General features: G+C 35.1%; 1 protein-coding gene across 5 annotated transcripts in view; it reads right to left on the reverse strand.

Moving 5' to 3' along the window:
• Window positions 1–12,966, reverse strand: part of BRD1 (bromodomain containing 1) — a 58,229-nt gene that overhangs the window by 23,127 nt on the left and 22,136 nt on the right. For 3 of the 5 annotated variants that reach the window (XM_041405483.1, XM_041405488.1, XM_041405487.1), the window contains 5 exons: window positions 11,362–11,493; window positions 8,301–8,429; window positions 7,074–7,386; window positions 6,039–6,299; window positions 2,370–2,858 (listed from right to left, as the gene is read on the reverse strand). In XM_041405483.1, coding sequence (XP_041261417.1) covers window positions 2,370–2,858; window positions 6,039–6,299; window positions 7,074–7,386; window positions 8,301–8,429; window positions 11,362–11,493 — 1,324 coding nt within the window. The remainder of the gene's footprint in view (window positions 1–2,369; window positions 2,859–6,038; window positions 6,300–7,073; window positions 7,387–8,300; window positions 8,430–11,361; window positions 11,494–12,966) is intronic. The other 2 variants (XM_041405484.1, XM_041405485.1) reach the window with 2 other exon arrangements.

Raw genomic sequence — 12,966 nt, forward strand, 5'->3', positions numbered from 1 at the left:
GCTGGATTCTACTGAATAAAAACATTTTTACCTACAGCACGAGATGAAATTTTGTAAAAAATAACCAAAGAGAAAGAATGTATTGCTGTATACATCACCTAATGCATTTCTATCATAACACAATCGTCTACATGAATCAATACCAGCTGCATACGCAGAAAATCTCAACTGTTTTTGTGTCTTGGTAAGTATCTGACATTTGTGCTGGTTTCCTGCTGAACTGCAGCTCAAGATAGCTGCCAAGTGCAAATTATTTAAATTAGTGTGGAAACACAAACTTCAAAATAACATGAAGAATAAAATTTCCTATGTGAAAGCAAAATATTTGCTTGAAAACAGGCAAACGAATCAAAGGAATAAGATCTGATAAACTGCCACATCTGTATGAACCATATATGCTTAAAACACAACATACTATTAAAGAATAACTAGAATATTTTCAGATTAATATTAATTGGCCAAACTGTTTCAATTCACTCTTCTTGAACAAGTACAAATTCTAACTATAAATGACCCCTAAGTATTAGTTCTATGTAAAGTTAATTCTCTTTATAGCTTTACCAGCTTCAGAAAAAGACTACGTAATTGTTTTATATTAACAATAGAAAAACCTTTTAACAGGATTTTATTCCTGTAACTAGGTTGTTACTTTTAAACAAAGTTAGGTGTATGTAGAGCAAATAATCAAAAGCTTATTTGCTCTACATACACCTAACTCCACAGAGAGAAAGAAAAATGGCTGAATTTAAATATATTCAGAAATCTGGTGGGTTTTCGTTTCATTGCTGCCTTTTTTTTTCCCCTTTAAGAATTAAGTTAGTTTTCTTACAAAATAAAAACCTTTTCTTCTCCTAAAGAAAAAAATTCACAATGTTTAATACAAAAATTTCAAGGAATTAGTATTAATTCCCAGTGTCATCCAGCACAAAATGATTCACTGTGTGTGATAAAATGCAATCTATGTACAGGTACATAATGAAACTATCTAGGTTATAAACTGGCAAATTAGGATATTTGAAAACCAAAGCTTTTTATATTATTAATAAATATTAACTAATTTCTATTATCACACTGCCTTCTCTTGTCCTTACTTCAGAACTAAAGCACCAGATCAAATCTGTGTGCTCTTTCCAAGCTGTTAGAAAAATGAATGGAAGCTAGGGCTTTCCAAACAGGCAAACCAAACAAAACCCCAAAAACATACATGAAAAACAATTCTCCTCACTCCATCTTACATAACATTTTCTCATAGAATGATTCCAGCATTACAATCATTAGTCCTCAACTGATCATTCACAAAAACCCCAACCAACCAACCAATTTAAAAAAGCGCACTGCCCCACATCCCTAAAAATCCTGTTATTCAAAGCAAAAAAATTCCCACCAAACAAAACAGAAACAACCTAAAAATCAACAACACTTCCCTTTTCCCCCAAATAAACGCCCCCAAGCTTTTGGAGCACCTAATGTTCACACCTAATGTTCAAATGAAACTCCTATCTCTTTCATTCAAAGAGACAAACCTCCACATGCAGTTTTCATACCTGCAAAGGGTTCCCAACATGACAATGAAACAGAGTATTTATTTCAAAGGTAATATAAAAGTCACAGCAATAGTCATGGATGACATTTAAGAAAGATCCATAAGTAATTTCCTGATGCTGCTTTTCTTCCTCAAAGGTTTTAGATGAACTTCTCAAATAAATAGAACTATGGTGTGTTAAGAGAAGATATAATTAATGTCTTGAGCTGTTCTGCACTAATGTATCAAGACAACATTTTCTTTCAAATATCCTTTAAAGAAGTCTCATTAAGAGCATAATCTCACCTTCAACTCTACTGAAAGTGCATTGACTAAAAAAAACCACATGAAGTGTTATTATATGTTGGGGTTTTAACACTTCCATAAAATACATGGATATACGACGTGCCTCATACACAGTCATCAGTTTCATAAAAATAAAAATATGCTTGGAGTAGGCACTCAGCAAAATGAAATCATACATGGCACAAGTATTTTTCATGCTCCTGCTTACAAGCCTTTTAGTTTTTGCATCACATGTCAAGTTTCCATGTAATTTAACAGGGAATTTGCAAAAGCAGCCGATTAATCTTTTCTGCAGGTTTCATATACACCCATATGTGTAATCTCAAAAACTGCATTGTGAAACTAAAGAACTCAAACTTCATTCAGTAAGTCTGATTGTCAAGGGCCAACACAAATATGAATAACAATTTTATGAACTGTAACTACTCAGCTATGAGGACAACCTGTTTCAAGTGCTACAATCAATCACATGTACGTAAAAACTAACAGGTATGTTAACTTTCCAGAAGAATCCATTCAAATAAGTTTTGTAAACATTTACCTGTATCCAAGCGCTTTACAGGGGACTCATCATCAACCTCAGAATCTCCACATGCACTCCTTGATCTTTTCCTTGGGTGCAGAAGTGTCTCCAACCTTGGAAGGACTACAGACAAAAAGGTTTTGGTCCCTAGCTGTGGAGAAGTTGGCTGGGTTTCAGTGTTCTTTGCAGACTTTTGGGGGCTTATACTTTTCGATTTGCAGAAGAGAATGGATGTACGTCTGTTTACATCAGTTGATGACTCAGCTACAGCAGAAACAGTCGACTCATTGAGATTACTGTCAAGTAAGTGTTCTGGAGTGTGTCCATTTATTTCTTTCTGAATGGAAGTGCTATATAATTCATTATCAAATTTTACTCTTTTGTAAAGCTTACTCTGCTCTGGATTGAGTTCTACTGGTTTGAGGGTTGGTGGTTCTGAATTAGTCTCCAAGTTTGAAGGAAGAGGTAATGCATCTGATGGTTCAAGTTTAGGGGGAGATTTATCTCCTGAAAAAATTATAAATAGAGTGTGATTTTTGAAAACCTGTAGTTATAAAGTCTATTATAAAACTCACTATAAATGTGCAGCCCACCAAATAAATTGTTGTCTGGAAACAAAGCATAACATTTTAAAACCAAACCTTGTCTAGCAACAATCTGTCCTAGTTAGTAGTTCCTACTTTTATACTGGGAATGTAACAGGGGTAAAAAAGAAGACGTCTATAGCTGGTGTTAACAATTTATACCTGGATAAGTACTTGCTTCTTCTCATGCAGTTATGTTAGTTTCATTAACTAAAAACTACAAAATCTATTTTTTCATTAGGAACTTGGGGTGGTGGATGATTGTCTGTTAAATGCAATTATACTGCCATTCAAGTAAAATTTTTTGTAACATACATTTTTATCTATTTCAACTTATCAATATTCACCTTACCTGCCTATGAAAAATTGTATCAGCTAACCAATTAAAAAAAAAGGAACTTGTAACCTGTTCTACTTGAGTGAGCTAAAATGTGTTACAAAATCTACACAAGGGCATGATTTGTAAAACCTTTTTACAGTTGTGACCAGAAGTTTTATCTATGAAAAAGTAATAAAAATGCAGAAGATAAACCAAATACCCCCAAAATCTTGCAGCTTGATTAGCCACTAGTTGAAAAATAACACACTTGATAATGCAGATTTGATATGAGAAATCAGAAAAACCACCCGCTAGCATTTTTCTCCCCTTCTCCCCCACATTTTAGTATTTTCAAGTATGATCATGTCCCACTCAATTCCACTAAATCCATGCTGGGAAAAGACAATAAATATGACAGTAAGTGTACAAAACTAGTTTCATTTTTTCATCACAAGTAATGGGAAACAAAATAAACATTCTACTATTGCAGCATTCCCTAATACAAGTAGAAGGATGTCCTAACCCATAATTATCATTTCAAAAATATGTTAAAATCTTTCTAGCTTCCAAAAGAATCTTTCAAAATACAAGAAAGGAAATAATTACTCTAGAGTAACTGTATAACACTAATGTACTATTTATGCTATCACATAAAATACTTAAACTTAGTTAAATTTTCTATGCCACCTAAAGAAGGGTGTAAAACACCAAAGTGTTTAAGTTCTCTATTTGCAGTTTATTTTGTTTGGTTTTGGCTCAACAATATTTACTTGGCAATCAATGATTTCTAAGTGCAAAAAAAAAAAAAACATCTTTACCCTGTTGCTTAAGGTTTAATGAAACAAAAGCATAGTTCATATTAAAAATATGTTTTTAAACTACATTGTGACTGTGCTTACATCACTTGCAGGCACACAGGTATTAGAACTGGCAATTAATATTTCAGGAAGACTGTAGAATGAAATGTAAAGTCAGAGAAACACATTTAAACTATCAGCTATTAAAAAATCCTGTACTTTAAAATCTCCACAATGACTTCCTTTGTGAACAAATTCTGATTTTCTTACAACTAATTAGAAAATATTTGCAGAAAGACTAAATAACATAAAACCACTTGAGAATTATTTAGAAATAAAACCTAAATTTCATGGGGTTATTCTGGTACTGTATTTTTCACATGATTGAAGGCTGGAAACAGAATTGCAAGTGGGTAATTCAGAGTTCTAGCAAAGTCAGCTCCTGTAGAGATCATGGGCACAGGATTTTTCTTATCTTTTCTTTGGGTAATTTGTTCTCTTTACTCCTCTATGTACCTTCCATTTAAGAACTGAAATTTGAACTAATTATTATTACTCTCCTCTAAACCAAAACCATAACAACCATACCAATCAAACCTGGATCTTGCCTTTCATCATGTTTTATTTTAAAAGCCTACTGTAAATATAAGAAAACCACTACTGTTCACTTTGGACTACTTTTTTCACAAAAAAAAATGCTGAAGTAAAAGGCTGTGGCATCAAAATGTTAAGCTACAAATAAAAAAAAAGGTTGTGGATTCATTAGGTGCCAAACCCCACATGTCTAAAGAACTGTATTTAACACCACCATCACTTGAAGATTAAAAAATTACCCAAATTTAAAAAACCTAAACCATTAACCATTTTAAGAACACTTAAAAGCCTCAGAACAAGATAATGTGCTGGTTCATGTACTCTTTCTCTACCAAGGCACAAATCTCCACCAAGTTCTGCTTGGAACTAAACACCAAGTTGCTGTTTGAATGGCAGTTAAGGACAATCATTTAATTGACTTCACCTTTCAAAAATTTTGATAGCACCAAGACACAACAAATAGAGACTATTTTATTTATTATCATGCTTCCACTTTCCCTTGAGCTCTTTCCTCCTCCTATTCAAGGCACTTTTTCAGAAACGAAACACATCTCTAACTCTCCTAAAGAAAGAGTTTAGTTCCTTAGAGCTAATCATGAAACAAAGCCAATAGAATTCTTATTTGAGTGACAGATTTTCTTTACATAATTTAAAAATGAGCAATAAAAACCTCAGAAACTCAACTTAAATGGTAAAAATGCAAATGTTATATTTAATTAAAATATTAAGTTAGTCCTTCCAGCACACTGCTCTCCTTGAAATCAATGGCAATTAGCCAAGAGTAGACAGTTCTGAGACAAATGTTTTGAGGAGGAAGAGAAGCAAAAGGGGAAGAGCTAGGCAGATGTGGCTGACTTGATTCTACAACATGAAATTGGTTAAGTCTTATCAGTAGTTAGCTTTATTTAAAATAAATGAATAAACAAATAACCCCAAAGCCTACCCACCCTCCTGCTTAGAGTCTGCAGCAGTGAATAAAAAAGGCTACAAACACAGTACAACAGCCAGTCTTCATTACCATTGACCTAGGCTCACATGATCCCTAACACATATTTTGATATTTAAGTGTATTTGCAAAAGTGAAAAGATATTTTCCACTCAAGCATTTCCAGCTGCTTTTCATATGAGATTGTTTGCACTTTCCTTTTTTAACCCCTACATTTTAACCCCTTGCTACCATGAAAAGTAATGGAAGTAGTTTTTTTTAAGAAGATCATTTTACTCTTAAAATATTTGTTGTGATTAGGCAGCTATTTTCATATTTTAGAACTATTAGTTTAATTTTAAGATTTAATATTAATCAGATTCTTTAATTCACACTAGTACTCACATCACAGCACCTGACTGAAGTGATTCAGAACAGTACTCATTTAAACCTGGTTTACAATCTTACCTTCTTCTTCTCCATCTTGTTCTAATGCTGCACTTTCTTCCTCGAAACTTCCAATACCTGACTCTATTTGAGGAGCTTGGTTGTGTTGCTGACTGAGTTTGTTGCGAATAATGCTGATTTCTTTCTTTAACAGCTTTGCTCTTTTGCTCCTTGACCCACTGGATTTCATTGCACAGGTGAGATCTAGTTTTTCTAGCAGCTCTCTCAGCTGTTCTTCCAAGGACATGTGTGCTCTGTTTGCAGGATTCAGTAACCTATCCACTAAAGTCAAAACACGTACAATTGAAAATGTGTTAGCATTTCCCAGAATATTCTCAGAACAGTAACACAACAAAAGGAAAAAACTGAATTTGCAAGCCAAAATTAAAAAATACTGTCAAAATTCTATTTAGATTATGGTCAGAAATATTGAAATTAATTCCTACTATATAGTTACCATTTTCCTTAATCAGAATTTTGATCAAAAAAACTAAGTAGCAGAGCAAAGAAATAAAAGGTCAGAAGGAAGACATAATTAATCCTTCCACTTTAACAGATTAATTCCTTCTTGTTAAAGAAAAGGATAAAATTGTGGTTATAAAAGAAATGTGTTAATTATCCTCCACTGCCAAACCTCAGAAAACTCATGTATATGTAAAAAAAAAAAAACCCTACTTAATTCCTAGTATTACAAATGTGCTCAATTTTTCGAATTGGTTACTCAGGAATGTGCTGAAGTTTATGAACACTGGTATTCATTTTCCATGCCTTACAAGCATATACAATCATGAGAAAGAAAGAAACTTAAAAACCTTTTCTGCATAAGTTGTTAAATCAGGCTCTGACACTGCCAAAATCAGACTCCAGATAGCACTGATGTCTTATGACAGATCTGGTAGAATAGAAACACCAGACTCTTTCAAGCAATGTTTTTAATGAGCATTGGAGAATCTAGTTAGCAAACTGGACAGCAACAACCCTAAACATCTGTGTGGAATATACACACTGCATGCAATGAAAAATGCAACTTTCCAAAACAACTGAAAAACATCTTACCATCTTCCCAAGAGAAAGGCTGGGGTGACTCAAGTTTAGGCCGTTCTGGTAAGTGCATTCCAGTTTCATTGTTATAACCAATTCCTTCAGCATCTCGCCTGGCTTGCCTGAGAACCACACCTCCTTGATCTCTTAACCGCACTGCAGCTCTATAAAATATCGTATCTTTCGCATTGTATTTCATACAGTTATCTATGATCAGATTGAAGTCTTCTTCAAACTCAGTGAGGTTTTTATAGCCTTGAGCTTCTAACCGTTTCCGCATGGTAGAGAAATCCATAGGATGTTTAATATGATCCAAATAGTCTGGAACCTTTGAATAAATATTTAAAACACAAATGGGTAAAACTGTCTAATTACAAAGTAACGTTAGTTAGTAACTGATCCACTTTTTAAATTTATCTTGTAACACCTCAATAGAAGAAATTAAAAATGTAACACATCTAGATACTGCAAACATTTGCATGCCAACAGAAGTTTACATATTACAATATTCTGCATCTCGGGTAACAAGTTTGAGCTCTACTAGGAGATGCTGAAACTACTTTTTCTTGGGAAACTACTTTTTCTGTGGTTTTATGTACTCCTACTTTCAGGTAACCAGTGACAGAACATGGGAAAATGGCCTCAAATTGTGCAAGGGGCAGTTCAGCTTGGATATTAGGGGAGATTTCTACACTGAAAGGGTGGTTAAGAATTGAACAGGCTCCTCAGGGAGGTGGTGCAGTGGCTGTCCATGGAAGTGTGGCACTTTGCAATATGGTTTAGTTGGCATACTGGTATTAGGGCAAAGACTGGACTTGATGATCTTGGCAGCCTTTTTCAACCTTAATGATTCCACATATAATAAATAGATGTGTATGCAGTATGTGCACAAATGCACACATGTATACTCTAAGTCCGTCTAGTTTCACCTTCAAGTAAGAACACAGTATCTGCATTGCGATTTTTGATATCCTTCAAATTTGCTTTACCAAAATCATCTTACTGAAAAGTAACAGTATGAGCCCAACATTCTATACAAGAATGGGGTATTTCCCAGAAATTATTTTGGTATATAAGCATAAAAATACTCTCATAGCAGTAGACCATCACTCATAATGTTAATCATCAGAATAAAAATTAAAACCTAACACTGTTTCTAACTCTGCATGTAATGACTTGTTTCCTGTACTTAAGTGCCACCAAGCCACATGTAAACATCAGGAAACACAGCTGCAAACGTACCTCTTTAAGGTTCACTGGCTGAGCAAATATACGAGCAGAATCCTTTTCCTGCAGCTGATCCAGAACCGACCGCAGAAGTACAGTGAATGGAATAAGCTGAAGTTCCATAGTAACCTGCTCAAGCTTGACCTAAAGAAGTAACAGTTATCCAACTGAGCATTTTCTATTAAAATACTGTACCAAAGTTTTTTAGCAGCAGTAGTATAGCATTTTAGATAACATATAAAATATAAATACATTTAAGTAAATCAGTTCAGTACTACTTTCAATACCATCAGTTGGCATTTATCTGACATAGGTTTTCAGCTAATGATTCCATAAGAAAAAAAATCATCCTCATTCCTTCAACTCCAGTTTCCCAGAACTCAAATTTGTATTTTATATGTAAGAATTTTGTTCCACTTTTAAATGTATTTTTTCAAAAGATGCTACATAACAACAGTTTCACAATTCACCAACCATGTGAAAATAGTAAGAGTTTAAAGGTAATGTTTCAAATTAAATTTCAGTTGTATTGCTATGTTTGAAGTTTAAAGAGAATCTGATTTACAGGTAATGTAAGACCAAAACAAAGAGTAATTGGAAAGACAATGTTCTACATAAATTCCAAAAAAATTATTTCAAAAAACAGAATCAACACCTTCAAATACTTCAATATCCTTCAGAAATTTTTTTATTTTTGACACTATTTCAATTCCTCTGTAGCTTAATTTTCAAGCCATTTTAAGGTACGTCAACAATGAAACAGTCTTGCTATGACTAAAGTAAATTCTTAATGAAAGATTAAAGATGTGTGTGCATATATAAAATATACATGTAAACAAAGTATAAGCAAACACACATACATAAAGTACATGCATATAAATACATTTGTAAAGCAAGTGATACGCGAATACACGTGAATGATGCGTAGAAGTCCAGAAAGCACTCCAGAAGGACAAATATTAGCTGGCAATGAATGTTCACAGTTTGCAATAATAAAAATGAAATGGTGTTTTTATAAATAAGGACCATTAAAAACTAAGTGCAAACATTTTACGTTCAGTTTTCATGTAAGATTTTATCTTTCTGCATTATCACTTCCTCAAATCTCTCCTCTTGGCAATGTTAACTGCTGAATGCTGTAGGACTTTAGATGCAGCTTTTATTTCTGTTTTTTTTTTTTTCCTGACAGAAGGATAAAAGTGCTACTAAGTATATGGGGCATGTATTGAGAAAACCTGAAAAGATCAAATCTTCTACAGTTCTTCAGAAACCAATAATTTTTATAAGTCTAAGAGAGTGTCTAAGAGTCTAAGAGCCAAGAGCATAGCAAGGGGCAGCGGGGTTGCCTTCTACATTGAGAAATGAACATACTGTGAGGAGTTGTCTCAAAAAAAAGCCATGAGCAGGTTGAAAGCTTAGGCACCAAGGTGAAAGAAGGAACCTTGTTGTTGGTATTTATTTCAGATCTAGGGGAGCCTATTGACAAAGCCTTCTTGCTCCAGCTACAGACAGGCACTGCTTTCGCAGGCTCCTGTCCGGACAGGGATTTCAACCACTCTGACATCTGGAAAAGTAGCACAATGGGCTGTAGGATACTCCTGGAGTATTATGGATAACTGGAGTTATCCTGGAGTGCATTATGGATAACTTCACAAGGCAAAGCTTCCATGGAAGGCAAAAGGAGATGATTCAGGACAGCCAGCACAGCCTTACAAAGGGCAAGTCCTGCCTAGTAGTCTAACCAACCTAGTGGCCTTCTATGATGGAGTAACTCTTTTAAGCAGACAAGGGAAGATGTCATCTATCTGGACTTCTCTAATGCCTCTGACATGGTCCTCAACAACATCCTTCTCTCTAAACTGAAGAGAGACGGATTCAATGGCTGGACTGCTCCACAGGCGAGGAATTGGCTGGATAGCTGCATCCTGAGAGCAGTGATGAATGGCTTGGACTCTGGATGGAGATCGGTAATGAGTCCTTCAGGGATCTGTACTGGGACCAGTAGTACAGTTAGAATTTTCATCAACAACGTGAGACCAAAGGATCAAGTACACCCTCAACAAATCTGCAGGTGACACCAAGATGAATTGTGCAGTTGACACACCTGAAGGACAGGATCCCACCCAGACCCGGACAAACTCAAGATGTGGGCCCCATGGGAATCTCATGGGGTTCAAAAAGGTCAAATTTCAGGTCCTCCTGGGGTTGTGGCAACCCCAGGTATCAGTACCAGCTGAGGGATTAATAGCTCCGTCAAGAACTTCAGAGTACTGGCGGATGAAAACCTCAGCATGAGCCGGTAGAGTATGCTTGCAGCCCAGAAAGTCAACTGCATCCAGGGCTGTATCGAAAGAGTGTGGCCAGCAGGTCAAGGGAGGTGATTCTGTTCCTCTGCTCTGCCCTCATTTGGCCCCACCTGGACTGCTGCATCCAGCTCTGCAGTCCCCATCATAAGGCATAAAGCTGTTGGAGTGAGTCCAGAGGAGGGCCACTAATATGATCAGACTGGAGCTCTCTTCTGAAGAAAGGATGAGAGAAATGGGGCTGCTCATCCTGGAGAAGAGAGGGCCCAAATGAGACTTTACTGCAGCCTCTCAGTACTTAAAGGAGGTTTATAAGTAAGATGGGGACAAACTTATTAGTAGGGCCTGTAGTGACAGGACAAGGGGTAACAGTTTTAAACTAAAAGAGGGTAGATTCAGACTACATATAAGAAATTTTTTACAATGAGGGTGAAGCACTGGAACAACTGGTTGCCCAGAGAGATGGCAGATGCCTTATTCCTGTTAAAATTAAAGGTTAGGTTGGATGGGGCTTTGAACAACCTGATCTAGTTGAAGATGTTCCTGTTTATTGAAAAGAGGCTGGGACTATACAATCCTTCATGCTCCTTTCAACCCAAGCCATTCTATGAAAATTTTATATATTTTAAATAGTTTGAGTGCACAGCATGTACATGTTACTTGACCCTAAAAGGATTAAAATACAGCTGTCCTTCTACTGAAAAAACTGTAAGAATACTTGAATTATCTTTCCTTCAGAAAAGCTTCACCAAATTAAAAGGTGCTGCATTTACCTGTTCTCTTTTTAATTTTTCACGCTTACGTATAAGTTCTATCAATAAACGTGCTCTTTCAAGATCATGGCGCAGCCTTTGCCAGTACTTCAATTTTTCTTTTAAGGCTTGCATTTCTTCATCATCTTCTCTCTAAGAAAAGAATCAAAACATTTTCATGAAAAGAAAAATGCATACTCTTTTTATAAGATAGTTCCATTCAACCACAAAACGTATGCACATGAAATGAGAATCTACTGTGAGCAAGTTATGGCACTTGCCCATAAGCTTCATGCTGCAACAACGGAAAACCTGTGGTCAGGGTATCTTCCAGAGTTACCTGAGGGTCTAACTGAAAATAAAATCTAAACTAGAAAGCAATCCTATGGCAATGGCTATTGACATCAGAAGAAGCAACACAGCAAACAGCAACCAAGAAATACAAAACGCTGCAAAATACAATACAGGATTTTTGCATCAAAATCCAAACTAGGTGAACACCACCAGTTTCTTCAGAAGCTCCAGCCTGGCAGAAACAAATTACTCATGTGGTCAACACAGTCCACCTCCCTCACACCCAGCAGAACTAGGACACACTTGTAACAAAACAAAATAATTATGGCTTGTGAGGACAGGAAATGAAAAGCTGTTTATTAGATAATATAGTAACTTTGAATGGTATTGCTGGTGAATAATGCAGCAATACACTCTTTTGGAAAAGGGATGAAAGAATTTAATTTACACATTTTTCAGAGTAAGTAATGTTTAAACACTTGTAGTATTTAGATTGATTTGTACATACAAAACCCAGAGTGTTTGTTTGCCTTTACTATTTTTTCATACGGAAAAGGGAGGATACTAGAATATTACTTCCAGAATTCAAATGGTATTGGTAATTCCCCAGAAATGAGGCCATAAAGAAACTGCCTGATATTAGTACCAATTACACAAAAGAAACATCTATTTTGGAAAATGATTACATTTGAAAAATGAGTATTTTATAAAAGCGTATCTGAGAGATATCCAAAACTTTGCATGCTTGCCTGTAACTAGCATAATGCAATATATTTTAGAACACTCTCCAAGTCATCTTGGAGAGTGTTCTAAAACGTAAAACAAAACCAGTAAATTCCATCAGCTTTTATATATAGAAGACAGAGGGATAAAGGAAAATGACTAAGGAGATGAACAACAAACAACATTACAAATTATTACACCAAAAGCCAAAAATTCATTAAGAGAAGAATAATTTAGAAGTACCATAGGTCCTCTAAAGGAAGTTTGTGCCATTTTTTCAGACAGCTGGCTCTAAAAATTAGAATTACAAAAACTGGAAGCTTAAAAACATTATCTAATAGATTTGCCAGTGCTATAATTCTATAATCTGCATTGTATTTTATTGCTTCATGTACTTTGTAAAGGTAAATCTTAGTTTTATTCAAATCTCTTGACTTCAGTGAAGTTGAAAATACTTAAAATATCAACCATTTCTGCACTAGAATATACCCATCTGGAAATAACAGTTTGTTTCTCTTTTCATTAAGAAAAAACAAAAAGCAAAACAAAAAAAAAAAAAAAACCAAAAACAAAAAAAAAACAAAAACAAAAAAAAAACCCACACACCAA

Source organism: Onychostruthus taczanowskii, unplaced genomic scaffold (assembly GCF_017590055.1).
Source record: "Onychostruthus taczanowskii isolate IOZ18803 unplaced genomic scaffold, ASM1759005v1 scaffold23, whole genome shotgun sequence".
NCBI lineage: Eukaryota > Metazoa > Chordata > Aves > Passeriformes > Passeridae > Onychostruthus > Onychostruthus taczanowskii.